The sequence below is a fragment of the Prosopis cineraria genome, unplaced genomic scaffold, assembly GCF_029017545.1.
Source record: "Prosopis cineraria cultivar Desert tree isolate PC_DT_omini unplaced genomic scaffold, ASM2901754v1 PC14, whole genome shotgun sequence".
Lineage (NCBI taxonomy): Eukaryota > Viridiplantae > Streptophyta > Magnoliopsida > Fabales > Fabaceae > Prosopis > Prosopis cineraria.
This window is the reverse complement of record NW_026555345.1, coordinates 27,227,079-27,239,697: the sequence shown is the minus strand read 5'-3', so window position 1 is coordinate 27,239,697 and position 12,619 is coordinate 27,227,079. Positions and strand designations below refer to the sequence as shown.

Sequence of the window (12,619 nt, the reverse complement as noted above, 5' to 3'; positions counted from 1 at the left end):
AGATAATATGAAAAGATAGGGTTAGTTTGAAAGTAAGTACTACTATATTCGGGGGCAAAATTCGATTAAAAATGCCTTATATTTTTTTAATAGAGGGAGTATATTTATAAATGAATTATATACTTAATAATTTTCATTTAAAAATAAAAATAAAATTTAAAATTGGTTACAATGCATATAGAATATTATTTAATATTTACAATTTGTTTATTTTCAGTTCATTTCCTAACAAAAATAATATTTATTGATAAAAAATGATATTTTATTAAAAATATAAATTAAATATTCATATAAATGATTTTTTCATATTAATAATTAAAAAAATAAAATATCATACATCTTTTTATAAAATATTATTTGATATAAATGTATATAGTTAAATGATATATATTTAATTTCGCATATAATAACTGCAAATGCATTTTAGTTTAACTAACAAAAAAGGAAGACTTAAGACTTAAAGGTGGGGGAGATCGATGGCTCAAACTTTAACTTTAGCATATTTTGCAACAAATATGTGATATGACATGTGGCAGTGACATGGTGCACGAGATAGCATGAGGAGGTACACACGTGGTGGATGGCATGATAAGTGGTGGTAATGTGGCAAGAGATGGCTTGAGGAGGCAACACTTGTGACGTGGTGATGTGGTATCATTTGTTGAAGATGTAGCCTGTGATATGACATAAAATGACAAGTGATGTGATATTATTTGCCACATACTGATACATGATAAGATACGTGACATGAGGTGGTATTATATGATTCACATGTGGTGGAATGATATGATATAAAATAAATTATTTTTTTTAAAAAAAGTAAAAGATAGATTTCTAATGGTGATGAAAAACTTTGACCGCAACAAATGTATGTTGTGTGGTTTGTTGATCTCTTGCTACAGAGGCAGGAGATAGATGATCGGAAGGTGTAGATGGCTTCTTCTTCCTCCTCTAATACTTCTCATCAAAGGGTTATGGATGTTGGGATTTGAGGATTGGAGAACAGAGGAACTACCCCAAAACTATATTTTTATTTTACTCAAACTACAATATACAAAAGCAATTCTTCAATTCTCACACTCTTTCTTCCTCACGTCACCCTCTCTCACTTCTCTCACTACCCTACTTTCTGTCACTCTACAGCCACACACATGTCACTTCACTCTTTCGTTCTTTCTTCTTAACACACACGCAAATGACGCACACTCACTTATAGATGAGGAATGGCGTTGAAATGGCATCCACATTCATTTCACCGCCTTACACTGTTAAAATATTAGTTTATCTTTGATTTTCAGTTTATCAAAAGTTCATTTGTGAAAGTCAGTTTAATAAAAGTCAGTTATTGTAATAAAATTTATATTTAGATATATTTTTTCAAAAGTCAGTTTGATACATTAAAATTATTTGGTTTGTGATAGTAAAATGTGCTTTTGAATGTACAATTACCAAAAAGGACATTGATTTATAATGATTTATAATTTTTATTATACAAATGTAATATATTCAAAATATTTAAAAAATATAATAAAGATTATAAATAATATAAATTTTGATCTATAATGATAAAAATTTGATCTCTAATTATTTGTATTTTTTAATTTGTAATTTAAAAGATGTAATAAAGATTTGTAATTTTTATTATATATTAATGCTAAAAATTAATATGATTAATTACTTAATTTATAATACTAAAAAAATTGATACCTAATTATTATTATTAAAATAATAATTATATTTTTAATGAATTAACTATTTTTTAAATAAAAAAATAAGAGATTAAACTTAGGATAGTATGGTCAAATACATCCTTCTTTTCAAATTCACTTTTCAAAAGTTTCAAATAGTTACGTTTCAGAAATCTACTTTCAGCTACTATTTGAATATACTTTCAGGATGTACTTTTCTGCAAAATATTATACCCAAACAACTTTCAACTTTCTGAAAGTAAAATTTTGCTTTCTGAACGTGAACGGAGGAAAACTAAACGGACCCTTAGTCTTCTGGATTTTTCCGTTTTCACCACCTTTAATATGGTTGGGGAGTGGAAAATTCTGGAGGATGGAGAGAGAGTGTCGGTGATACCCCTTCATTTTCATATATAAAATATCTTTTAAAAACTTATTTTATCTTTTAAATATAAAAGATAATTATAATATTTTTAAGTAATTAAATAATTTTATTTTTATTTTAAAAAATAAAATAAATTATTAATTGCATGATTTTTCTACCACCATCATGACATTTTTGATATGTGAGATTCGATTAAAAATATCTTATATATAAGGAGGAAGGGAGTACTCCCTTCGTTTCTATTTATAAAAAAAGACTATTATTTTTTATTTATTTTTTATATAAATAATTACTTATTTCAATAAATATTTATTATATATTTTTAAATTACCTCTCATAATTTATATTAATTAAAAATAATTAATATATTTTTATATTAATTAACATGAGATATTTTAGTTTAATTTTTTTTTTATTTTTAATATAATTATCATAATTAATTAATTTTTTAAAATTATGTAATATAATTTTTTTTTATATGTATAAAAATGGAGGGAGTATATTTTAAGGAAAGGCGCCAAACCAAAAGCAAATTCAACAGCAACAAGTGCCCTCGAACCTCGATCGATGTGAGTCATCCAACATCAAGTTCTGTTACCGCAATAACTACAATTTGACTCAACAGAGACACTTATGTTACAGGACCAGAGGTGGTACCTTGAGGAGTAGGTCGAAGGTGCAACGGCTTAATGAATGTTTGTGCGGTTGCTCGCTCATGGTTGCCTCTATAAATAGAGTAATAGACGCTTCTGGAAACCAAACATTAAATGTGTACGCGTGTGCGCTACATAAAATGACACACACGCAAACCCTGATTGGAACTTGGATGGACCTTCTTAATTATATATGGTCACCATATGGGGAAGGTGGCATCCGCGCCTCTCAGTTTTCACGTGACTCAAAAACAACCCTACAAAAGAAAAATCAAATTTGAAGGATATCATAGAGCTTTCGCTGGCTCTTAGCTCTATAAGTAGATAAATAGTCCTAACTAATCAATCCCAGCCCAAAACCAAACCTAGAGTCTCCTCCCATGGAGCCCTAACAGCCAAACCTAGCAAAATAATGAAGACGTATCAACTGCTTGCATTCTCCTTCTTTTTCTTCTTCTTTGTCACTCTCTCTGCCTTCACCAGAGCTGAGCAGACTAGTATCGTATAATATTGCTGGGCAGCAAAAATTACAACAAAGTGACCATCCAGTTAGTACAACTAACGACTATCCTTAAACATATCGTTCGCTAGTTTGCCATCAAACACATGCACTAACACATCCAGTTGGACGGTCACCAATATCCCTGGCTTTGACGGAGATCCGGTGATGGTTGGGAAGCCTCAGGAATTTTCAGTTCCTCGTTCTGGTTATTTCTACATCAAGAAATATGATTCTACCGAGTTTTATAAGTTTGCCTTCTGTTATTCCACATCTTCGTGTGGATATGTTACTTTGAAGGCAGATGCGACCCATCGCAGCCTCCGTTGGTTGTCACACGGGACAGAAGCGTACAACCATTGGCATTCAAGCTTGTCAAAGCAAGTGGTGAGGACGTCGACTCAGGCATATCCATGGTGGTGTGAAGTATAAATGCAGAATAAACATCTCTGAACTTCTTAGCTATCTATCTCCAGAGCGTAAAATAATAATAAAATCAGTGTGTTTGTGTATTTCCCTGCTTTTGTTTTAGCCTGAGAATAATAGTTGAGTGGGTTCAACTCAAATAGATCGATCTACATGTTCTTTACTTTCTTTATCTCTGCTTGCTGATGGTTGTTTTTTTTTTTTTTTTTTTGTAGTTAACTGATTAAAAATTTGCTTGGCTAATTTTACTAATAACAATTGTAATTATGCTACTTAATGTTGTAACTTTTAGAGTGTGAAAAAGTCTCACATTGCTTGTAACTTGAAAGAGTGGAAGCCTTATTAGTGTATATATAAGATGAGAACTAAAGCATATTTGAAGCATATCTTTGAGCTTCGCAAGCTCTTAGTCATAGCAAATATGGAGAATTATTTTTGTTATTAACTTGATATTGCTGAAATATGAAATTAACCAATAGTATTAGATATTCAGTAAGTATAAATCAGAAGAAAAATGACATACTTAACCAAATGTTCTCTCATTTAATAGTATTAGATATTCAATAAGAATCGCGTCTAAGGCTCCCATGAGATGAAAATTATTGCTCTACAGCCCAATATAATCTAATAATGCTTTGCACGTCCAAAGACCTCATTTGCAATTAATTTTCAAACTAAAATGACTGAACTATCCTTAATAACTGAGAAGGAAATACCACACTAGAAATTTACGGACCTTCTATCGTTAATTGTTTCGGGTAACTTTTAAATTTTCTCCTCTTGAATTTTTTTAGTACAAATATAAACCACAAATAGACTCTTGTAAATAAACGGACATTTCATTGTAAGTACCTTCTATTAAATTAATAATTTTTTTGGTCATCTTGTGAATTTTCTCTTGTATTCTTTAAGTATAAGTGTAAATCACAAATGGTTCTAGCAAATAAACGAACATTTCATTGTGAGTAATTAGATTTTGCTTGTTGTTTATGGACCTTTTGTTGCTAATTTGTTTTGGTTAACATATAATTTTTTTTTTGTATTCTTTATGTACAAGTATAAACCCCAAATAGATTATTGTAAATAAGTATTGCATTTGTTACCGACCTTCTGTTGTTAATTTGTTTTGATATTTTGGTATGGTATTCCCTCTCAGTCTGTAGTTCAAAGATTTCAACTAATAAATTAATTGCGAATGAGTCTTTCAATTCAAGCCTGCAAAGCATTATCAAATCATATTTGACCTGCAGGGCAATTTTTATTTTTCAAGAAGCCGTGACGACTCTCCCATAAAAAAAGTCATTAAATACTCTTTTGAAATTTAAAAGACACTTCCACTGTTTTAAATTATAAAATAATTTAAGATAAAATTATATATACATATCAATAAAATTCAATAATAATAGTTTACAAACTTACTTTTTTAAAATAAAAATATAAATTTTTATAAGTACCTTCACTTAAAATAATTTTAAATATCTAATCATTTCAATTCTCTCTTCATTTAAAGGATAATATTAGAAAAAAAACCTTATTTTTGTAAAATTATTTTATATCTTGGGATAACAAAATTTCTTCAACTTGTCTTATAATTTGAGATGGAAAGAGTGTGTAATATTAAAAAAGGAAAATGACAATTAAGGACCCCTAAGGCCATTAATCACAATTAGGGACTCTGAATTATTGAAATCACAATAATAAATCATGATCCTTACTTAAAATTAAAACATGCAAATAGTCTAAAATGTCTCTTAGAAGTGACTTCAGTAAATTTTTAAGTGACTATTGTATATTTTCAAGTGTCTTGGAGAGTTTCAAAAGTAAATTTTAGTTTCATATTGAGAAACAATCCATCCCCAACTATTGTTCCTTGGTTTCCCAATTGAGATTAGCAATTCTCATCCAATGGTAGTAATTTCAGTAGTGTCATTTTTTTATTTTTCAAGTAGTTTATGGATATATTAATAAGCATAAAAATTAATAAGTGATTAGGTTCATAAGTTATTTAATAAATTTTTAAGTGACTATTGTATTTATAAATGCCCTTGTAAAGTTTCAAAAGTGAATTTTAGTTTCATTCTTGAAAACAATCCATTCCCAACTATTCTTTCTTGATTTTTCAATTGAGATTAACAATATTCTCATCCCATAATAGTAATTTTAATAGTGTCATTTATTTATTTTTCAAGTGGTTTACTAATATATTAATAAGTATAAAAATTGACAAGTGATTAGGTTCATATTCAAAAGTAAATTTAATAAATTTTCAAGTGACTATTATATATTCACAAGTGCCCTTAGAAAATTTTAAAAGTAAATTTTAGTTCATACTGAAAAATAATTTATTTCTAACTATTGTTCCTCAACTTTTTAATTGAGATTAACTATATTCTCATCCCATAATAGTAATTTCAGCAGTATCATTTTTTTATTTTTCAAGTGAAAAATAATTTTGTAAACTCATATGTATTTTTAATTTCAAATAAGAATCATGATCAATTATTGAGATTTTAATAATTTACTATCCCTAATAATAATTAGGGTAAAGGGGCTAAAACCCACAAAGTGATTAGCCACAGGAACCTAATATCCTAAAATGAAGAAAAATATAAAAATACTCATAACATTACATGGATGGGTGTAAAAGTGACCAAACCTTTAACTTTGACTTAATGACGTTAACTTTGATTGTTAAATACTAACTGTGCATGTTACGTGTCTGTATTTGCTGACATAGACTAATAAAGAGGCAAAAATATCTATGAAGTCATAGGCCTGGAGCAAAAATACTTATAACGTTATCACAATTGGTCCAAAAGTGATCAATTCATCTAATCCCTTAAATGTTAACCATTTATCTGATACCTAAGCAAAAATTGACTATTTTTTTGTTAATATAGACAAAAATAATTCTCAGATGAATTTTTAAGAATATTGATCGATCATTGTATAAGTACCCATAATGTTACTTTAATAGGTGCAAGTGACAATCCGTCAAAATCAATGCCACATGATTTCTTTCCATCTCCACATATCTCGCCCTCTTCCTTTCTTCCTCCCTCTTCACTCTTTTTTCTTACCTGCAAAACCTGATATTTAACATAGTGAGATTAGTTGTACAAAATTAAATATCGAAACTGAGCACACCTAACTTAAGAACATTGTCGCAATCTCAAGCAATTGCATTCATAATAAGTTCAAAATTTTCAAATAGTTTTTTCCAATGTTGTAAAAAAACAAGCGATTTAATTTGATATCAATCAAAATGACATTTTCTTACATGATATTCATACAATAATCGATTAACCTCTAGAGAATTTTATCTAGAAATATTTTTTATCCATGTCAACAAAAAAATAATCAACTTTTGCTTAGGTGTCAGCTAAACGGTCAACATTTAAGAGATTGGATGGATTGATATTTTTGCACCAACTCTGATAACATTATGGGTATTTTTGCTCCTGGCCTATGACTTCATGTGTATTTTTGCCCTTGGCTGATGACTTTGTGGGTATTTTTGTCTCTTTATTAGTCCACGTTAGCAAAGACTGAACGTGGCATGCACAATCAGTATTTAACAATTAAAGTTAATAATTTTAGGTCAAAATTACTGGTTTGGTCACTTTTACACCCATCCATATAACGTTATGGGTATTTTTAACTTTTTTCTCACTTTACGATACACTTTATAAGTATTCTTACCCCTTTAACTTAATAATTAATGGCTTTAGAGGGTTTTTAAATGTCATTTTTTCAAAAAAAAATTCCAAAAAAGGTAATTACAATGAATAAGACGGAGCAGACAGAAACAGGTCGATAGGCCAGTCTTGTCGCCATCAAATTTAATACTTTTTTCTCCACTATTCAAAACAAAAAAAAGATTATTTCTTTCAAATAAAATTATAAACTTCCAAAGTTTATATTACTCATTCATAAAGTTATATTATTATTTTAATTTTTTTACCTAAAAGATAATATTAAAAAATTATTATTAATAAAATTTTATTGTTTTTAAATTGTGTTATATTTTAAGATAAATTTTTTAAAAATTATTATATAATTTAAAATGAAAGGAGTATAATAATTATTGAAAAACCATTATATATTAGAAACAAGATTTGGGTTAAAATACTATATATAGGATTCTTATTTTTAAGGTTTTTTTTGTCCAAAAACTATATAATGGTTGTTTATATAGTTTCAAGTCCTTACCTCGTAGTTTCAATCTTGTGTTGATCATTCAATTAGATATGGGAATAAAATTTTATTCAAGACTTAACCGTCATAAATTTCAAGTTTTGAAATTTCATTTTTATTGTCCCAAATATGAAAGACACAAAAAGATTCTTGGCCCAAAATCTTTTATCAGGGCAACCCCAATTAATTTTCGAGCTAAATAATTAATTATAAGTAAACCCAACGAATTTTTAAAACTGTAGCCCATTTATTTTTTCTAGGCTCGAACTAAAGTAAATTTTACCAAAAAAATAATTAAAGCAATACTGTGATTTTTGTGCAAGCTACCTTGAGAAAGTAAAATACACGATGTAAGGGAATGGGAAGTGGCCCCTGAAAATGAAAAGAATATAATAAAGGACTCATAGATTACATATAAGGATCCAAAAAATTATATATATAAAAAAAAGAATCAAAATTTTTTTTGTAATTTTTGATATTATTTTTTCATCGACTAATAGTTAAAGTTAACTTTTATTTATGGTGGTAATCTAATTGCACTGTTCATAAAAATTGAGAAAATAATTTGTACAATGAATAAGTTTAAGGTCTATGGTGTTATTAGACTTAAAATTCATAAGGCAATTTGCTCATTTATCTTAATTAAAACATTAAATACTAATAGTTAAATAAACAGTAAATTTCATATTGTCCTTGTCAGTTAATTCATATGCATGAATTTGTATTAAAAGATTATATATATGTATAATACGAGAGTTATTCTGATGAAGTTAATGCATCAAAGTCAAATGCTACGTACTTTTGTTTGACTAAAAGACAAAGTAATTGAATGCCAAAAAAAAAACAGTGTAATTTATAAATGCCACCAATATTCAGCTAAACATTTGGTTATATAATTTAATTAATAATCACCAGCAATAATGGTTTTCAATTTCTGAATTTATGGATTCAGGGAACCGCTCCAGACTTACATTAATTGACATGTATAATACTCCCTCAGTTTCAAATTATAAAATACTTTTAAATAAAATTTTATATATCAATAAACCTCATTAAATACACTTAACAATTTTATATTTTTAAAATAAAAATATAAACTTTTAAAAATACTCATCATTTAATATATTGAAAAGAGATTGAATGAAAATTAATTATAAAAAGAGAAAGGATAATATTAAAATTGGTGTATTTAATGAAATCTTAATTTATCCAAAATATCTTATATTTTAGGTCTTATATTTAAGGACGAAAAACTTTTTTAAAAATATCTTATAATTTGGCACGGAGATAGTATAAATTAGTAGCCACAGTCTGCTGGGATTCAGAAACTAGAGTAGTAAACTATGGCATCACCATCATCAGACCTCGTTCAAATCTTTCTATCTTTTCTCCTGTTTGTCTTCCTTTCGCCTTCCTACTTTGCAGCGTCTTCAGGATCCAAGTACATTGAACAAGAAGGAGAAAAGCTTATTAGAGAGCTTAACCTTTCCCCATTAAAACATTACAGTTACTCTGTGTCCCGCGACTGTCACTCAGTCCCTGCAGGCAAGATCGTTGAGAAAAAGTTTAGATTCCCCAACCTTTATGCTCTTGGTGGGCCTTCTGTTCAAGACTTGGGTCACCATGCTGGCTATTATGGACTCCCACATTCCCATGGTGAAAAGTAATTAATAATCCTTGTAATATGTTGGTCTGATTAATTTGATTTGTTTGCTATAATAGTGATATATAAAGTCAGAAATTAATTAATTTACAGGATGTTCTACTTGTTCTTCGAATCCCGGAACAGTAAGAAGGACCCCGTTGTGATATGGTTAACTGGGGGACCAGGCTGTGGCAGTGAACTGGCTTTGTTTTACGAGAATGGCCCTTTTCATATTACAGATGACTTGTCTCTTGTATGGAATGACTATGGCTGGGACAAGGTACGTGCTTGTGTAACGTAGAGCTATTCCTTTAATTTTGCTCGTTCATCACACTATACATGTAGTTTCTGGTCTTTCTGAGTGATCAGTCAAAAAATGTTCCCTCCTCATTTTAATTTTTTAGGTATCAAATATATTATACATAGACCAACCAATCGGGACAGGTTTTAGCCATGTTTCTGATCAAAGTGACATTCGACATGATGAAGAAGGGGTTAGCAATGACTTGTATGACTTCTTACAGGTACATATTAACGACATCGATCCAAGCCAATCTGGGTGTTTGTGTTTATTAGTTGACTGGAATAGACTAAGTTTTAGGATAATCATGTCAGGCATTTTTCAAGGAGCACCCTGAATTTGTTGAGAATGACTTTTATATTACTGGAGAATCGTACGCGGGACATTATATTCCGGCTCTTGCTTCTCGGATTCATCAAGCAAACAAAGCAAAAGAAGGAATTCATATAAACCTCAAAGTCATCTCAAACTAGCTATCTATTATTAATCGATCGCGACTTCTCATAATTTCATGTTGGTGGTACATATATTAGCATTGATTAATTAATTGGTTGAACACGTACGCAGGGATTTGCTATTGGGAATGGAGAAACCAAGCCTGTAACTCAATACGGAGCTTATACGGACTTTGCATATGAGAACAATATAATTGATGGAGATACTTACAATCGTATCGGCAAGATGGTCGGCCCATGTTTGGGGTTAATAATAGATTGCAGTAACATTACTTGCCCTCATCTATTTTTGTTCTTCTTCTTTCTTTCTCAAAGCATTTTTTTTTAAATTTTTCAATCCGCTTTTTCTACACTAATTCATTTGCATTACATACATAATTAAGTTTAAAAGTTAAATTAAACATGCATTTCAAAAATTAGAAGGATCTTTAATTTAAAAAAAAACTCATAATTTAAATATCAGAAGAAATTTATAAAGAATTGATTTAATTAAGTATTTTAAAAATATTTAAATTAGTTTTATATCTCTATTTTCAAATACATTCATGTAAAACTTGACAATAATAGTTGATTAAGGTATAATGGCCTTTGAAAAGTATATGTACGTCGCCACTTTCACCTTAAATCAAAGAAGCCAAGATGAGTTGTTATAATTGAAAAGATCTCTTTTGCTATAAAAGACAAACTATGATTATTTTTTTGTAAGAACTATAATTAAAATATGCCAATTTGATCAAAATATCTCATATTTATTATTAAAACATATGATACATATAAACAACCTATGCTATAAAGTGATTTATAATTTATAATAGAAACCAAATTAAATTCTGGTTTTTATCACAATAAATTATAATGAAATAGACCCATCTCATCATTTAAAACTCCCTCAAACAGAAAATATTTTTTTTTTCCATCGATCTAACTCCTTGATGATTATGTAGACAAAAATGGTGGAGATGTTTGTGAGTCTGCTTTCTATAATTGCAATGAAAACGTATTTGGCGAAATCCTGAAAGCGGCCGACAATATTAATGTAAGAGACTAGTTTTGAGAATGTAAAAGACATGATGTGTATAGTTTTGAGTTTACTATAAATCATGTAATCATGTATGCATGCTTAATTGGCTGCAGTACTATGACATAAGAAAGAAATGTGATCAAGGACCTATGTGCTATGATTTTTCAAACATGGAGACATTCCTAAACAAGAAAGAAGTGAAAAATGCTTTAGGTGTTGGAGAAATGAAATATATTACATGCAGTGTAACAGTATACGCTGGTATGAAGAATGACTGGATGAGAAGCATGGAAGGAGCTATTCCTGCTCTCCTCGAGGATGGTATTAGAATGCTTGTGTATGCTGGGGATAAGGATCTTATTTGTAATTGGCTTGGTAAGCTTTGCAAAACCTCAAGTGCTTTTAATGTCTTTATAGGTAAAGAAATGCATTGGATCTTAAATTATATGTTTATTAGTATATGGGACCCTAAATTATTTTCTTTTAATTAATGCAATTTTTTCCTTTAACTTTTGAAAAAGATACAATCTGACCCTTATTGTTAATAAAAATTAATTTTGATTGCTTATCAACCAGTAAATAACATAAAAAGATTTCAAAAGATACATAAAATGACTTAAAAATTACATTAAATGATCAAAAAATCACAGAAAAGTATCAAGAAAATTTTATTGGTTGTTCTTTAGTTAATTAACGGTTATAGTTATTTTTTGTTAATAGCAGGTGTCAGATTGTATCATTTTCAAAAGTTAAAAATATTGTACAAAAAATAAGTTTAGCTCCATAGTTGCTTCTGTACTTATAGTTTAAAAAATCAATTTTCTATTTTTTACTTATAGTTTAAAAAATCAATTTTCTCTTTTTTGCTTTCTTCATTGGCAAAATGAAAAAGACAAAAAAAAAAAAAGTCATCTATCTTGTGATTGGCATTGAACAGGAAACGCAAGATGGGTTGAAGCGATGGAGTGGTCAGGTCAGGACGCGTTTTTGAAATCCCCAAACGTGTCCTTCGTGGTTGATGGCAAAGAGGCAGGAAGGTTGCTGAGCCATGAACCACTAAGTTTTCTCAAGGTTTGTGTTGTATAGTTTATCTGCTGCTTTCAATAATATTAATTTGATTTGATTTTGCGAATGAACATGTTCTGAGGTTTGAGATCAATGAACCAAAACAGATCCTTGAGGCTGGACACATGGTTCCTATGGATCAACCCAAGGTTGCACTAGAAATGTTGACGAGGTGGATGCAAGGAAAATTAACCATGACATGAAGAGAGATAATAAATGGCTAGTTAAAGTCGTTTATTCTGCACAAAAAAATATATGTATCACTACACCAGAAATATATATGT

General features: G+C 29.1%; 1 protein-coding gene across 1 annotated transcript; it reads left to right on the top strand.

Annotated features, from left to right (window-relative positions):
• Nucleotides 1–9,191: 9,191 nt before the first annotated feature.
• LOC129292096 (serine carboxypeptidase-like) lies at nt 9,192–12,538 on the top strand. The gene is made up of 9 exons (XM_054929616.1): nt 9,192–9,511; nt 9,605–9,773; nt 9,898–10,017; nt 10,109–10,252; nt 10,362–10,512; nt 11,194–11,285; nt 11,384–11,645; nt 12,208–12,341; nt 12,443–12,538. Exons 1-9 carry the CDS (start codon nt 9,192–9,194, stop codon nt 12,536–12,538), a joined length of 1,488 nt encoding a protein of 495 aa, XP_054785591.1.
• Nucleotides 12,539–12,619: the final 81 nt, after the last annotated feature.